At 39.0% G+C, this 16,759-nt stretch overlaps 1 protein-coding gene across 3 annotated transcripts in view; it reads right to left on the minus strand.

The window, feature by feature from the left end:
- The window catches only part of LOC140337570 (low-density lipoprotein receptor-related protein 5-like), a 162,788-nt gene that overhangs the window by 105,318 nt on the left and 40,711 nt on the right, over nucleotides 1-16,759 (minus strand). Inside the window, exon 1 of one of the 3 annotated variants that reach the window (XM_072421265.1) lies at nucleotides 355-2,978. The exons of the other annotated variants lie outside the window; for them this stretch is intronic. Coding sequence (XP_072277366.1) covers nucleotides 355-490 — 136 coding nt within the window. The 5' untranslated portion in view covers nucleotides 491-2,978. Of the gene's footprint in view, nucleotides 1-354; nucleotides 2,979-16,759 lie in introns of those variants that run through there. 3 annotated transcript variants of the gene reach the window in all.

Raw genomic sequence — 16,759 nt, forward strand, 5'->3', positions numbered from 1 at the left:
GGTACATGTCAATGTGAGAACCACGGCCCAGGGATTCATTTTTTCATGAAATAGCAAAGGCAGAAAACAATTTAAAAACATGATCAGGAAATCAGTTAAAATTAAAACAAAAGAAGCAATCCCAAAGTTATTCCAAACAAACACGTGGAAAAACTAAAAATTAGATGTACATATGTATGTATGTATGTATGTATAAACAAAATGTTTGACCAACCAAAACATTAAAATTATCTGACTAATGTTGAGTAGGTCCCCCTGGTGCCACCGAAAGAGCTTCAACCTATTGAGGAATGTAATCCTACTGTGTCCTGTGGTATCTGGCATGACGTTAGCAGCAGATTCTTTAAGTCTCACCGTTTCCGTAGACCACGTTCCTTTCCATAGTGTATCCTGCTGCTATCTTCTCCCCAGGTAGGTGAAGGACACATTTCCAGACAGCCACGTGATCTAAAATGTTCATCAGACTAGGCCACCTTTTTCCAAAGCTCATGATTTAATTCTGATATTCACATGGCCATTGTAGAAACGTTTGGTTGTGGAAAGGGGCCAGCACAGACACTGACTGCTCTCTTGTTTACTTGTCCCTATATGCAGAAAGCTCCAATAGATGTGTGTTCCAATGTGTGTTTTTACAACTTTTTCCAATTGAAAATAACAATGAAAGAAGGGCTTTTCCAGCAATATAATCCACATTTTACTGATTATAGGTATAATCTATACATGATTAATAACTGATGCTTCAGACAGATATAGAGTACTGGCCCTATACACAAGGAGGTTACTACTGCATCATATACAGGTTTTAGCGCATTTTTTAGATGATATAGATATGCATTACATAGTGTGAGGGGTTAACGCTCAGAATCGCTTTTGCTGGGGTCAAAGGACACTTGTCTGGTTCATCCAACTCATATCACACACCCACTCATATCACACACATCAGCCTTAAGCTGGCTTGCAGCCAGGTTTATTGAAGGTTGCAGATAAAATAACAAAAACAGCAAAAGAAAACCTTGCCTGTCCCGCACTTACTATACATCAGAGGTCCCTGTCTATCAGCTGGAGGGCTTCTCCCTGTCAGCTCAAAACCAAGCTTTCAACAACCTTCTACTCACTTTTGAGCTCACTCACCCAACCGACTTTCTGAGTGTCTCAGCCGAGCTCCCTCACAGACCGACTGGCTGTGTCTCCAGCAGAGCTCACTCATACAGTCCACCAGTCTGTGTCTCCAAACAGAGCTCTCTCACACAGTCCACCTCTCTGTCTCCAGAGCTCAACTCACACAGAGTTGAGCTCTGTGTCTCTCCAAGCCAAGCTACTGACTGAGCTCCTGGCTCTATGTTATATTCCCACCCTCAGTGCTTCTTCATAAATTATCTCCCAGGTGAGAGTCCTCCACCTGCTACTTCACATTGGAATCTTAGGCAAATATAACTCACATAAAAGGAATCTTGAGCAAATATATCTCCCTTCCACCTCCAATCTTGCCTTGGGGTCACAATAGTTATAAGCTGTTTAAGGTCCCAATGCATTTCCCCACAATGGGCTTCTTCAGAGCTAAGTAACGACAGGCAGTATAAAATATCTGGACAATCTTGATGGAAATTAAATGTTTTAAGAAATGTTCAGGATATATGGAAGTCCTGGAGCGCAGTTTTGGTCTCCACTTACCCTCCTGTCATTGGCTTTAGTTTTGGTGTGTGGCTGCTCCTTGTCTAGGTAGAAGCCGTTTAAAGTCCTGCCTATATATCTTGTGTTGACAGTGTCCTGAACTATCTCAACTTTGTCAGCATTATGTTTTTTCAGCTATTTTTACTACTACCTGTTCTGTGGGATTAAACCAGACACAATAGCCATCCTACTCCCATTAACACACTCTGGAAATCCATTAACTTATTGCTGCTTCACTACTACTTCACTGATAGGTACTAATCACGGCACACTGGGAATACCACACAAGACTTGCCATTTTGGACATGCTTGGATCCAGTATTTCCATCATCACGATTTGGTTTTTACTTGACTGCATAATTACAACTGCAGCAGGACAACTGACAGTAAGCCCATAAATATATCCGTTACCTAGAATGTTTTGAGAATTAAAAAAACACAAATCTCATTTTAGATTTAAGCCAAGTTAGAAAAATGATCACAAGGGCCTCCCTTGTCATACACGTTTTCAAAACAACAGGCTAAAGACATTAAAAACACAATTTGTCCCAACAAAAGCAAAACACAGGAAGGGCATTGAATCGTGTACACAAAGCAAGAAATGTGACAAATATTATCGATAGTAACACAAATGTTCATGTTGTACAAGATTATAATGCTGTAAAGAAAAGGGGTAAAGAAGAGGGGAAAAATCAATCAAACTCTTATCAAATACAATAAAGTTCCAAAGAATACCTTTACAGATAGTCAAGAAGATCACCCGTGTCTGATAAACCGACCTGAGCAGCACAAATTGCTAAAGGAGTGCCTAGAAACCTCTGAAGGAACCCTAATTTAGCAACATTGGTATAGAGCTTAGATTTTACTAGGGGGAGCTTGGATAAAAATTAAAATCCTTGAGGACATAAAGAAGCAGTCTGATAAGCTGCCTGTTCTTTTTCTCCTTTAGCACTGCCATTTCTTAAGATCTCTACAACGAATACATTTTACCTGGACCATTGGGGTGCTCTCTTTTCTATTGGCCTGAAGACTTTTCTCCAAGGACCTAGGTTATAGCTCCAGCACACTACAGATATACTTGTATATTTACGCTCAGTTGGAATACTTACCCCATCACAGTCCAACCAGCCCCTTCATTTATAAAAAATGTAAAGTTCCAAAATCGTTAAATTGATGTTGCATTGAGATTTTATCTCAAACACCCTGTGCGAAAATAAATCTCCAAAATCTCTCAAGCAGGAAGACAAGAGAAACATGTGATTTATTAGAAAACTGAAAAAACACATTTTAATATCACATAGGTACTGAGAGCAGTCAGCGGAGCTCTGCTATGCTGACAGCTCCGCTCCCCTGATCACTCCCCAGCCCTAGAGGAGCTGTGACATGTATTACAGATACAGAACACATGTCACAGCTCCTCTAGGGCTGCGGGAGTGATCAGGGGAGCGGAGCTGTCAGCATAGTAAAGCTCTGCTGACTGCTCTGCTCCCTGATTGGCTGAGGAAAGGGAAATCCTGATGATGCTTGAGCTGTCATCAGGGTTTCCTATTTCTCAGCCAATCACAGAGCACTAGAGATGAATGGGCACAAGTCTCTCCATTCATGTCTAGTGCTGATTGGCTGAGTAACGTAAAACCTCAGCCAATCACAGAGCACTAGGGGTGAATGGAGAGGCTTGTCCTCATTTAACCCCTAGTGCCCTGCAATCCCTCGATAACCAAAAAAAAAAAAAAAAAAAAAGTTTAATTACACAAACACACACATTTAATAAAATAATTTAACATTAAAGCCTTGTCCAATTTTTTTACATATATTTTAACCCTTTCAGGGAATGGGTAAGGGGTTTTATGTACCCCTGTATGCATTCCCCGGGGTGGGGTGGTGGAGATCTGGGAGTCTCCTTATAAAAGGGGGCTTCCAGAGTCCAAAGTCTTGCTAAAAACATTTATAAAAGCCCCCATTGCTTTCAATGGAAGCTTTCATAAAAGCTTAAAAACGCTTGAAAAAGCCTCCATTGAGTTCAATGGTAGCGTTTTCAAGCGTTTTCCCACGTTTTAATTTTTTTAAACGTTGCAATCAACGTTTAGGATAACGCTCAAAGATGTGCCTGAAGGAAACGTCCTGGTGTAGATTAGCCCAATGGAATGCATGTGGACTTCAAACATGGGCTTTAAAAGCCTCAGGTTAAACGCTGGGGAAACAGTCCGTGTAGACTAAGCCTTAACATATCTGTCTCTGATTTTAAGAAAACTATTTTAGAAATATAGGATAATATTCTCATCCCATAGTGGACCTCAATCACATTTTTAACATTATATAAAAAGGTAGCATAGCATGCGCAGTGAGATTAACAATTTACTTTTTAAACATTTTTAGGAAAAGTCACCCGACCTTGCGTGTGTTCTTTATTTTTCTTTAATAAAAGTTCTGCTTTAAAGCCGTTTAGGAAAGGAACATGTACAACAGCATTTTTAACTTAGGAGTTTATAAAGTACAGTTATCGTTTAAAATGTATTGTATGTTCAAAAAAATGGTGACTACCTAGGCGTGTCCAACTGGCTTATTTACAAAATGTTAGGACATCATGGTGACTAAATCCTTTACAAGAGGATTCTCTAGATCTTTTCTCTTGCACAAATAATTGTCAATGTTTTCAACTCCTCTGGAGGTAGATTACAGCATTAGTGGGCATGTTGTTCCATGGCTGTGCAGTTAGGTAAAAGGCATAATTTTCAGACTAGAAAGGCATATTTGCCTGTGCACATTAAGGTATGACAGGTATATATATGGATTTCTAAGAAGTAGAGTAATTAGGGGATGGTGGAATCATAGGAAAATGTATGTAAGACAACAATTTTTCCAGGTTTAGTACCAAGATAGAAATAAAATATTGGAAAAGAGAGGCTACACACTAGAAAGAAGTTGGCTGCTCAGGTCCTGAGCACTTTGACGTACACGCACAATAGAATTTGTAACCTTGTAGACAATTTCTTGTACAAAAGGAACAAAGAATCCTATTTACTTATGGGATAACCTAACTTACTCCCCTACTTCTGCACCTTCCGGAGACTTAAATTTATTAAACAACAGACTGTTGACAATCATCTTGATAATAACTATTACAGCGCAAATAAAAAAACCTAAACTGGAAACTTTGTTACTTCTCCAAAGCCAGCAATATTCTCTTTAATTAGATATATAATAGCGCTGCCATAATCAATATCATATCAATTCTTTCAAGACAGACATTGCATTTATTAAAAACACTGAATCTAACATAACTCAATGCAAAACTAGGCCAGCGATCAAATTATATATATCAATAGAAATTTCCATTCCATATCCATTTATGTATATAATTTTGTCACGGGGGATCTATTTATGAAGGGGTTGAACCGGCTGTTCTCCAGAAAAAGTGCCATTTATCAGTTTGCACTATTCATAAAAGTGGTAATCAGATGAAAATATCACCTGATCAGGTTTTTAAAAGTTGGGAACAAAAAAAAAAAACCCTCATCTATTCTGTTAATTTTTACAAACTATTTTCCAGCAGCTGGGTGGCAGATTCCTGTGAGTGAAATCCAACAGAAAGCTTCAATATGGTCTGGTAAATGGCTAACACAAGGAACGGCATTCTGAGAGGATATCACTCACCATGCCTGAAAGGCTGTGAAATCCTGTACGTCAGATCTGGCTCTGGCTAGCAAAATTTTGAATGATCCTTTACTTTAAGTGAAGAAACTAAATTAAGTTAAAGCTTCATTGGTTTAGTATCACATGCTTTACAGTGTGCCAGCATGTCTACACATACACAATTCTGATCAACAAATAAAAAAAAACAATACTAAAAAAGGACCTAAATAAAATAAATATCTGCCTTGGGGGAGATGTCAATTTAAAAGTGAATATCTACCCTTTGATAAGAAGCCATTGGCATTCATATCTCTCTGTTCAGTGCACCAAGAAAACAAAGGCTGATCAAAGCAAACAAACACACAGACTGAACATCACTGCCAGTTAATAATCTGTACATGACCCAAACATCTGGATTCATCATGCATGAGTGTACAAAGAGAACAAACAAACCACTTTCATTATCTTGAATATAGCAGTTTGGGGTGGCACAGGATTTCTGTTCATGCAGAATATCATATCCAACAAGGTGTTAGCATTGTGTGAAAAGTCAACATTTCACACATGGAGTAGTATACACAAAAACCATCAACATAGTTATCCTCATTGTTCACCAACTTCCTGTAAGCACAGTTCAGTGATGAGGTTGTCCTTAATATTTTTCTGCATCAGGCAAACTCTAAACAGCATATTTCCCCCCAATGCAGTAACAAAAATTTTTGCCGTAAGACTCTCTAAGGAAGTAGTTCCAGCTATTACTATAGAATGCTTTAAGAAAAAGCTGGATGCTTTGCTGAGAATATAGGTGGGTATCCCACAGAAAATTTTATTGCCTCATGGGATCAGGAATTTTTTTCCTATTGGATCAATTTGAACAAGGGTTTTTTTGCCTTCCTCTGGAAAAAAAATGTTTATAGGGTTCTTTATCTGGGTTATTTATGTCTGTTTTCAACCTATGCAGATCCAGCTAAGAGAAACCAGGCATATTTTGTGACCAATCTGCTGTAAAAAAAAGTAATAAAAATCTTTAGGTGATGTGTCATCAGTACTAATATTAACAAATGTTGGAAAACAGATATTGTAAATAGAAAATATGTTTTTCCAATTATTTTAACCACAACTCTCACCCTTTGCAGCAGCACTAGTACAGTAATGGCTTTACATGTCAGTGTGAAGAGTAAAAAAAAAAAAAAAAAATAGTAATGAACATGGGAATCATGGGAGCCAATGTATACATTTAGCTTACTTATAATAATTTATGTAATGCTTTGCCATTGCTCCGTTCCTCCATCTCAGCCCATAAAATCGCTGATGAACACAGAAACATACGACCTACTCCCCTACCTCCCATGATAAAGTTATTGGGTCTAAACAACCAATTGAAAATTCTAAACAAACAATGTCATCTAAAAAATAAAGCAGGTCATAAAACCTGTCCTATTTCCTAAAATGTCCATTTTGGAGCTTACAAGGATTAGTCATACAGCTCCAAAAATAAAAAACTTTGCCATTTCTGTATAGTTCTCATATTCCATTATTTTGACAACAAAGTGTAATGCAGCATGTTGTTATCCTTATTAACTGATTTCATGATTACCTTACTTTTCACACAACAAGACAGGGCAAAGAAGGCATACAGCTCATATGTTTGCAACAAATGTAATAGTCGCCTACAGCTTTGGGACTCTACTAATAATTAGTATAGTGTCCGATCATGTTCCCCCCAAGGCTACCATGGCATGGTTATCACATGGCTTTGTTTATAAACTACTCATAATGGCAGCTGACAGTGCATTAGCATTTGTTTTTCAGAGTGCATGCTATGTAGAAAGGAATATTGGCTTTCTCATACAAAAGTATCTGATCTACAACCTCCATTTAGCTAGTGGATTAATGTATCCAGACAAAATATGTAGGTGCCACAAATACGAAGGGGTGCTGAGAAGTTCCTGGCTTTGCCCAGAAAGAACATATTTATTCAACATATTCCCCAGTGAACCAATGCACTTGGTACAGTGTAGTTGCAGCTTTTCTAGACCATTCAAATAAAAGTCCTTTGGTTGGGCTGCAAACCAGCTCTCAGCAGCATCTTTGACGTCAGAAATGTCCTCAAAATGTTGCCCCTTCAGGTGTTTCTTCAAATTCAGGAACAGATAATAGTCCGATAATAGGGGTCGGGTCAGGTGAGGTGAGTAGGGGGGATGGTTGACCAATTGGAAACCCAGGGTGTTCAATTGGGCAGCTACAATGTTGGACGTGTGCGCAGGTGCATTGCACTGCAAAAAAAGGATCCCTTTGATCAACTTTCCACAGCGTTTCACCTCAAATGCCTCCTTCAGCTGGTCAAGGTTAGCATAATACTGTCCGGTGATACTAGAGTCCTGAGGTAGGTAGTCCAAAAATAAAATACCGTCTTTGTCCAAGAAAACAAACACCATGACTTTTTTGGCCGATTTCTATGTTCGGAACTTCTTCGGCCACAGGGACCCGCTGTGGCGCCATTCCTTTGACTGTTTCTTGGTTTCAGGATCATAGATGTGGAGCCAGGTTTAATCCTCAGTCACTAACCTAGCCAAAAAGTCCTGTGCAGCATCAAATTGGGCCAAAAGGGCTTTGGATGCTCCAGCTCGTTCCTTCTTCTGATCAGTGTTCAAACATTTCAGCACCCACTTCGCCAAAAGCTTGCCCATGTCTAGGATATTGGTGATAACAAACCCAACACGCTCCCGTGAGATGTCAAATATCTGGGCTTTTTTGCGGATTTTCACCGGTCCTCAAAAATCAGTTCATGTACAGCTACGCAGGTTGCCGAGTCAGTTGAGGTTGGGGGGCGCCCACTGCGGGGCTCATCTTCAACAGTGAAATGCCCAGTCTTGAAACGAGATATCCAGGTTTTGACAGTGCTGTAGGAAGGACACTTGTCCCCCAGTGTTTGTGATATCTCAGTGTGAATGTCCTTTTGCCGACTTTCCCTGGAGAAACAAAAACTTCATGACGGCCCGTAACTTCAACGACGTGAAACTTGCTTTGTGCCTCTGCCATCACAGCTTCTCACTAAAAGAAAAAAACAGTTTTAAGAATCTCAAGGACCTGATATTTGCACAGTTACATACTAAGATATTAGGCTGTCATATGCCCCCACACTTGTTTTTCTATTTCATCTGGAAGAGGGCAAAGCCAGTAACTTCTTAGCACCCCTTTATAATTAAAATATTGGTTTAAAAATATAAATAAAAAATAGTATGCCTTTAAACGAGTGATGCAATTGAAAAGAATGGCACACATGCTCAATAGAAGCAGCAAAGATAAAAAATACAACAGAAACAATTGGTACAAGCTGCTATTATTGAACAATAGCCTTTTAGTTTACATATTGCTTCCAATCTATCTAACCAAAAGAATCCACTGTTCACTGGATGTAATGAAAAAAAAAATACAGTCCTCAGTGAGGGTAGAACACAATTCATCTGTGAAAACCTCTAAAGTATACACCAAAGAAAAAAATCAAAATAAAGATTAGTCGTGAATCGTAAGATTCTACACAATACAAATGAATGGCCTAACGGAATAACATGCCCTATAGTTTTACTAAGGCTAGGGCTGATATCGGATGAGAATCTTGTGTGTGTACAGTGCTTATCGTCCATTGTCCGAACGACCGTCCTGGCGAAACCACAGATGATACACAACGAACAATTGTAATTGAAGTGAAGGAAGGAAGAGTGCAGCTGGGTGTGGCTCTGTCATTCTCCCCCTCCCCTCTCAATAGAGCAGAACGGCGCTGTATGTACAGCACTGTATAATGTTCATGCATCGTATGGTTGTTTGTCGCTGGGAAGGATCGTGAAAGATCCTTTCCAAAGACAATTATTGCACATTAATGTGTAAATAGCCTTAGTCACCTAAACATTTTCAATTCAAATACCCATGCAGAGAATACAAGGCGGAAAAAAGGCCAGCCCCGTTTGTGCAATGCATTTCTAAATTTTTGTTAGTTAAGTTGATGCTAGATTTGAAAACTAGTACATATTCCTCAAACTACAAAAATAACTAATCAGGAGATACTTAAAAATAGGCCCAGACTGTTCACTAGATGGACTTGAAGAACTTTAAATACTTTTGCCATATATTGTGAGGACAAGACTCAATGGAAAAGACCTTGACGAAGGTAAAACCTTAAGGAAAAATGGGCATCAGTGTCTAAATGGACAGACAGAATACATGGAGCTATGAATAAGCTCATGCAACAGCTCAAGGAAGCAGAGGCTGACTGTAAGGCTTGGCATGGTGAAATTCCTAAAGTCACAAAGAGCCTGACATGACCTAAACCACTGTGAAAAGAAAGCCTTGTGGGACAGTAGCAAATGAGAAATCCCTTCACTGGTAATAGTCACCAGTACAAGAATTAAAACTAGATCCTTTTTGCCCCAGAGTATTTGCCATGATGTGGACGTATACACGTGTATATGCAGGCCTCTAGATGCTTTGTCCACCACTGCTACCATCTTCTAAAGGTCTTCTTAGGAATCTTTGCTTATCAGAACCATCTCTCCTTACCCACAGACAATGTAACAATGATTTAGATGGCCTAATCTTAAGTCATCAATAAATTTAGCTTCTGTATCTGCTTTTTACAGATGGCAAAACCTTTCGACACATTTTCTGTAGTACTAGACAGTGAGAAAATGGTTGAAATTCCCTATCGGGTATAATTGCCATCTCTGTGCGATTTGATTTAGTCCAGCATTTTGCCTTAGAAACTATTCTTAGTGGGACAAACGATTGGGAAAGAGACAAATAGTACAGATAGGACCAAATAATTCAAAAGGGAATAAGGATTTAGGAAATAGCTATTCTAACAAAATCATTTGTGTCTCCAGGGCAGAGTTCTAACCTAGCTCTACTCCTATAGGAAAAGGTTTGGCTTTACTTCAACTGTTGTTATTCTAAGGCTGCACAACAAAAGCACCTGCATCAAACCATTTATTACAATAACACTGGTTATCCTCCACCCTCATAAACTATTTCTCTTAACAAGGTCAGATATCAATATTAAAAAGGATCAAATTGCTGGAAAATTAGATTACCATAGGTTTATCTCACAGATTTTTAACATGTACTAATATATCCAAAACATAACCTCAAATCATTGCATACCACATCTAGCTATTTACAACTGCATGTTACCATACAAAGCTTCACACTGCACCCCACATACTTCTACATCCACAGAAAAGGGTGTGCCTAGATCTACTTTGTGGTAGACTGTAAAGGTAACAACAAGGAAAATGTTTTAACAACTCTTGTATTGTCAATTTAATAACAGGCAATTGGTAGTATCGGATATGGCAATGCAAAGAGAAATGGTGTCCGTTAATTCATATGCATAGTTCTCTCCAGAGGCTTTTAGCCGGTTGCTCCACCCACCTGCTGAGCCTACCCTGCCCACCTCTCCTCGGCATCTCTCATCCTCTGCACGGATCTCAGCGAGGCTGCTTTGTGCTCTGCTGTCATCCGTTCAGAGGATTGTTTCAGCAATGAGAGGTGAGCACACAGTTCAGCCTTCATAGAGTGAAAAACAGGCAGCCCTGCCCCCACCTGATAACACGAGCTGGGATCTCTATTTAAAAAAAATAAATAAAAACTGCTTCTAAATTGTATCCACTGCTAGATCTGTGTGTGAAGTCTGCATGTCCTGCATCCTTGCAGCTCTTTGTATACAACCCTTCATATCTCCTAATAAGAATGTCATAATGACTTGTAATTTTCAGGGTGCACAGGGGACCCCCATAGATACTAGTTACTACAATGTCAGACACCCAGCTTTAAAGAATTTCAAGATATGTGGTCACAAATGTAAGAAGTTATGAAAATTGAACTTTGGGGTGCATTTGAAAATGCAAATTGGGGACCCTGGGGCCACTAACATAGCAAGGGGTGGGCCCCTAAATATATACCTACCTGTCACAAATCTATACCTATGAAACTACCGTCTGCTTACAAAACTGAAAATATAGGTGCAAGTGGCAGGCACATTCTCCCCTTACAATCTCATTACTACAGCATCATTAGAACATAAAACACTGAAAATCGCCTTCCCTGCCCTGTTAGACATTCCTGTCCACCATACTAACATTTTGAACTTCAATTCCCCTGCAAAGGGGAGGTGTAAGAAACCAAAAATATAGGTACAAGTAGGGAACATCTGTGACTAACATCACCCAAAAACTTCATCACTATGGCATCATTAGAAAATAAACTCTGCCCACTAAAATTTAATGGGGTTGAGGTACTGGGGTAAAGACTGAAGGGGAAATCCGCAGCCTCCTGGGATATCCGTGTCACATATCCCAAGAGGCTCTGGGCTGCTCCTTCTGTGCCTGTACCTTCAGAGGCTTTCTTATAATGTAAAAAACAAAAAAGTGTTCAATCTCATGCATGCGCAGTGCAAGACAGCTATGGATGTACAAAGAGGGCATTAGAGAAAAGGCGGAAGCTGAGCCAGCATGGGATAATTTTGTAAAAGGATCAAGTGAAAAAAAAAAAAATGGTTTCACAAAAGTTCACATTAACTTAATATAGCCTCAGGAGCACATCTGAGGTTAGGCTGAATACACACTGGAAGTAAGGTTACATTTGTCCATTCCTCATGTCAGGAACCACTGCTGCTTAAAAAACTGCTAGCTCTGAAAAAGCCCAGCACTTACCGCCTGTTACCAATCCTAGGTGCCTAGGAGTTGCCAGAAGTCACTCAGAAGGGGTAAATGTTTTTTGCTGCTAATATGAACTAAGCCTAACTTGTTACACCACATTCATTATACTATTACACTACTACAAAGGAATACACTCTTAAAAATTAGAAAACTAGGAAGTTGAGTCACAATACACAGCATAGGACAGTTGTGCCAAAATACATAGAATGGAAAAGTTGGATATACTAACGGGGCAGGCATTACAGAGTTCGAACAAAGTATAGGGAAAAGGTAGAACACTGAAACAATAAAAAATTACCGGATACCCATGGCACAAACAACTGGGAGCACTAAATTTGCCATGTTTTTCCACACCCGGGTACAGCTTCCCACAACCCGGCTGAAGGAAAATTCTGGGGAGAACACTGCATATGGACAACTAAATATCAGTTTTCATGAACTGTTCGGTCCGGAAAATAAAACATGATAGTAGTTTGGAAAGAATCGGTCACTTTTATTCTGTTATTTGCCTTATTGTACAGTCAGTGATTTGTTTCACAGGGAAGAGATTCTAATGCATTATTGTAAAATGTGTATTAAAAGTTGTAAGGACATAAAAAATGGTCTTGCTGTGGCATAATAAAAACTTCTACACAGAGAAATACCAGAACGACTATACGGGAATGCATCTTTTCAGAAGATCTTTTAATACAACTCTTCAGCCAAGTGCCAGAATAGAACAGCTACTTGGATTACCCGGAAGGCTTAGGAACAGGACTGAACCAACACATTCAGATGCAAAAATGGGGCCCAGTTGTTATTTTTTCCCATTGGAGATGAAAGACCTGTTTGAATAAATATTTTTAGAGCCCATATTGGAACATATATGATCTCTGGACACATACCAACATCTCAACACCCTAGGACTGGTTAGCATCATAATATATAAGTGATCCCACAGTGTAAAAACCCTTAATGGTTATATGAGCTATTAATTTATAGCTACAGATGTGTTGAAGTACAATGTTAAGATTTAAACATACTGTATAAGCCAGGTTAAACAAATCAAAGAAACTAGCAGCCAAAAAGTCCAATCTAAGGGTCATCAGGCATTTGCAAATATTATCAGTGATGAATAAACATCCAAAAAGGAAGAATGAGTTGTACATCTAGAGTTTTTTGGTGTTTTCTCTCAAAAGATTTGATAAACTGAGCATAAAAAAAGGAGCTTTTTTTTCTAGACATGGGTCTCTATCCTAATATGAAAACACAAATTATGCGTTGTAAGAGTTTTAACGCTGGTCTGCATTTCAAAAAGCATGTAGCCTTTTTTCACAGAACAGAACTAATATTTCTATTTATCACACTGTTAACATCTAGGCTATGACTATTTTTAAATTTAACTATTTGCTACAAGGACATCATTGACTCCTGAATTTCAAAATCATTTACCCCAATATGTGTGGAATTCTGAAGATTGCAACAGGAACAGAGCCATGGAATATCTGTTAATCATTTACAAACAATAATATTAGACAATGCATGTTTGGTTAGAAAAGCAAAAATTAAAAAAAACAAAATAATAAAAAAAAATATTTTTAATTAATGATGTGTAAAGTTTTACAACCATTAAAAAAACTGCTTAAATTTTCAAAGGACCATTTTCCTCTATAGGTGTCAAAACTGAACAGAAAAAAAAAACAAAAACAAAACCTGATTCTGTCTGTGAAAACCATGTATAACCATAACTATGTAACTGCAAATACAATCATAGTTACAAAGTAGGTCAGGTTAAAAAAAGACATCAAGTTCAACCACTGGGGAAAAAAAAATCCTTGCTGATTCCAAAAGGGAATCAGATGTTGCCTGGATCAAGGGTCTTGGTTATCCTTACTTTAAAGCTTTAATACCCAGTTTTATTCTGTGCTTGTAGAAAAGCATCCAGTTTTTTCTTAAAGCAATCTATAGTAGTTGCTGAAACTACTTCCTGAGGGAGCTAAAACTTCTTTTCCTCCAATCGCAAAGAGTGCCCTCTTGTTCTTTGTAATGATCTACAAGTGAATCAGGAAGAGAGTTCTCCCTCTTTGGAGTTTCCCCCTTAAATGTTTCCTCTCAAGGAAGAATAAATTCAGGTTAACTAATCTCTCCATAAAGCAGAGATCCTCCATTCCTTTTATTAGCTTAGTTGCTTTTCTCTGCGCCCTCTTCAGTTTCACAATGTCCTTTTTGTGAACTGGTGACAAAAACTGGACTGCATATTCCAGATATGGTCTGACCAATGCTTTGTACATGGATTATGTCTCAATCTCTGCATTCTATTGCTCTTTTAATACAAAAAAGTACTTTGCTAGCTTTTAAAACTGCAGCTTCGCATTGCATGCAGTTATTAAGTCTATGATGTACCAGGACCCCCAGATCCTTTTCCATTCCTGACTCCAGCCAATGTATTCCTCCAAGACAGTATGAAGCATACATGTTGTTAGCCCCCAAGTGCATAACTTTACATTTATCTATATTAAATGTCATTTGCCACTAGGCTGCCGATACAAAAAGAACATCCAGGTCTGCTTGTAGATTATAGACATCCTGTACGGACTTTATTACTTTAAATAGTTTGGTGTCATCTGCAAAAACAGAAATGGTATTTTTTAATCCCAAACTCCATATCATTCATAAAGATGTTAAACAGTAAATGTTCCAACACTGCACCCTGGGGTAGACCACTAATAACCCTAGACCATTCAGAGTATGAATCATTAATCACTACTCTTTGGATGGTCTTTAAACTAGTTCTCTATCCATTTACAGATTGACTTTTCTAAACCGATTGACCATAACTAGCATATTAACCATCTGTGGGGTACTGTGCTTTAGCAAAGTCCAAGTACACTACATCAACTGCTACTCCACTGTCTACATGTCTACTTACTTTATCATAAAGGGAGAGTAAATTTGTTTGACAACTTCGGTTTTTACTTAAAGCCATGCTAACAATCACTTATAATATTTTCTAGCAGAAACACCTCTATGTAGTTTTTTGCCAAACTCTCTAGGACTTTTCCAACTATAAACATTAAACTAACCGGTCTGTAGTTACTTGACTGGTAATGACTTTCGCTTTTTGAAGATAGGAACCACATTTGCCTTATGCTAATCCATTGGTACCATGGCAGTGATTAAAGATTCTCTAAAAATTAGAAATAACGCCTTTGAAATAAATGAGCTCTGCTTTTAGAGGACACATGAATGTAATCCATCAGGTCCCGGGGCTTGGTCAACCTTAATTTTGTCCGTTTCTCAAACATAACAATTTTGAGCCATTGTGACCCATTTATGGCAGTGACAGGGCTATTATGAATTTGGACGAGTCCTGCTGCGTGTAGACCCGCCGACGGGGTTTCTTCAGTCTGGCCACACAGTTGAGACTCGTTAAGGACATCAGACACGTCCCAGCGCAAGAAAGCACAGCGGACCATGAAGGCGCTGAAAATGGTTCTTTACTTACACTGCTGAATCTCCTACCCCGACCTCAAAATCTAAAATGGCGTCGCTGCGTGGTACACAGGCAGCCAGGCTGCAGCAACTAAGTGCCTCCTCAAGCTGCATGGCTTTTTCTGCTGGCATTGAGGGAAACACAGATCCCTGCCCCCTTTCACTGCTAATAATATCTGCAGGATCAACTCCAGAAATATCTGATAGAGTCCCAGGCTACTCTTCCATGCAGTTAGAGGCTATATTGAGCAACCTCCCTTCTAAAGATGACCTCAAGGCTATGGCTACTAGAATCCAGAGTTCACTCAAAATGAATTAGAAACCCTAAAACAAGAACTGGTATCTGTAGATACTAGAGTGTCAGTGCTGGAATCTGGCTCTGAGGTGGCTGCAACTAGGTTCAAGGCATTAAAAGATGCAGCCTCTAACATGAGGGCTCAAATTACCTCCCTCTTCCTACGCACTGAGGATAACAAAAACGGTTGATTCAGACTTAAGGACCATGGTTACTGCTATTCTGAAGCAGTACTTAGTTCACCTGCCCAACCCCCCACCACATTCATTGAGTTGGATAGGGTGCATGGAATGAGCGGAACACGTGCAATTTCCGGTATCCTTCCTAGAGAAATACTGTGCAGAATCCATTTTATTAATAATAAAGAAACTATGCCACAAGCATGAAGACATGGTGCTGTAGAGTTTGATGGGGCGCAAGTACAGATAATACCGGATTTGTCCAGCCATACTTTGAGAATGAGGCGAGTTGTGCATTCGTTATTGGACTCTATCTGATCAGCACAAGCAATGTATAAATGAGGATATCCCTTCCATCTTCAAATATTTAAGTGAGATCATGTTTTTTCTCTCCACCGCCACTCACAATTACCAACACTATTTGATTTTTTGCAAATGCCACCGATTAAAGTTCCTGAACGGTTGGTTATGCCTCTGGATGGATTTAATGCTACACAGCGAAGAATAAGACCCCGCAAACCCCGTTCACCAAAGATCTGCTCCAGTTTAGAGACGTACTGGGAGGCTGCCAATGGGCCTAAGTAAGGATTAGGTTTAAGTTTTGGTTTTTTTTTTCTTTCTCTTCTCAGTGCCTCACTCAACATATTGATGTGCTTGATCTATGGACAGTTCTAACTGTTTTTCTTTACCTATTCAGTTTTGGTTTTGGACTATGCGTATGTTTTCTGTTGATTACAGACGTTGAAGCTATGGTTTAAGAGATTTGCCATACTACTTCATATGTTACTTGTGAATGG

The sequence above is a fragment of the Pyxicephalus adspersus genome, chromosome 9, assembly GCF_032062135.1.
Source record: "Pyxicephalus adspersus chromosome 9, UCB_Pads_2.0, whole genome shotgun sequence".
Lineage (NCBI taxonomy): Eukaryota > Metazoa > Chordata > Amphibia > Anura > Pyxicephalidae > Pyxicephalus > Pyxicephalus adspersus.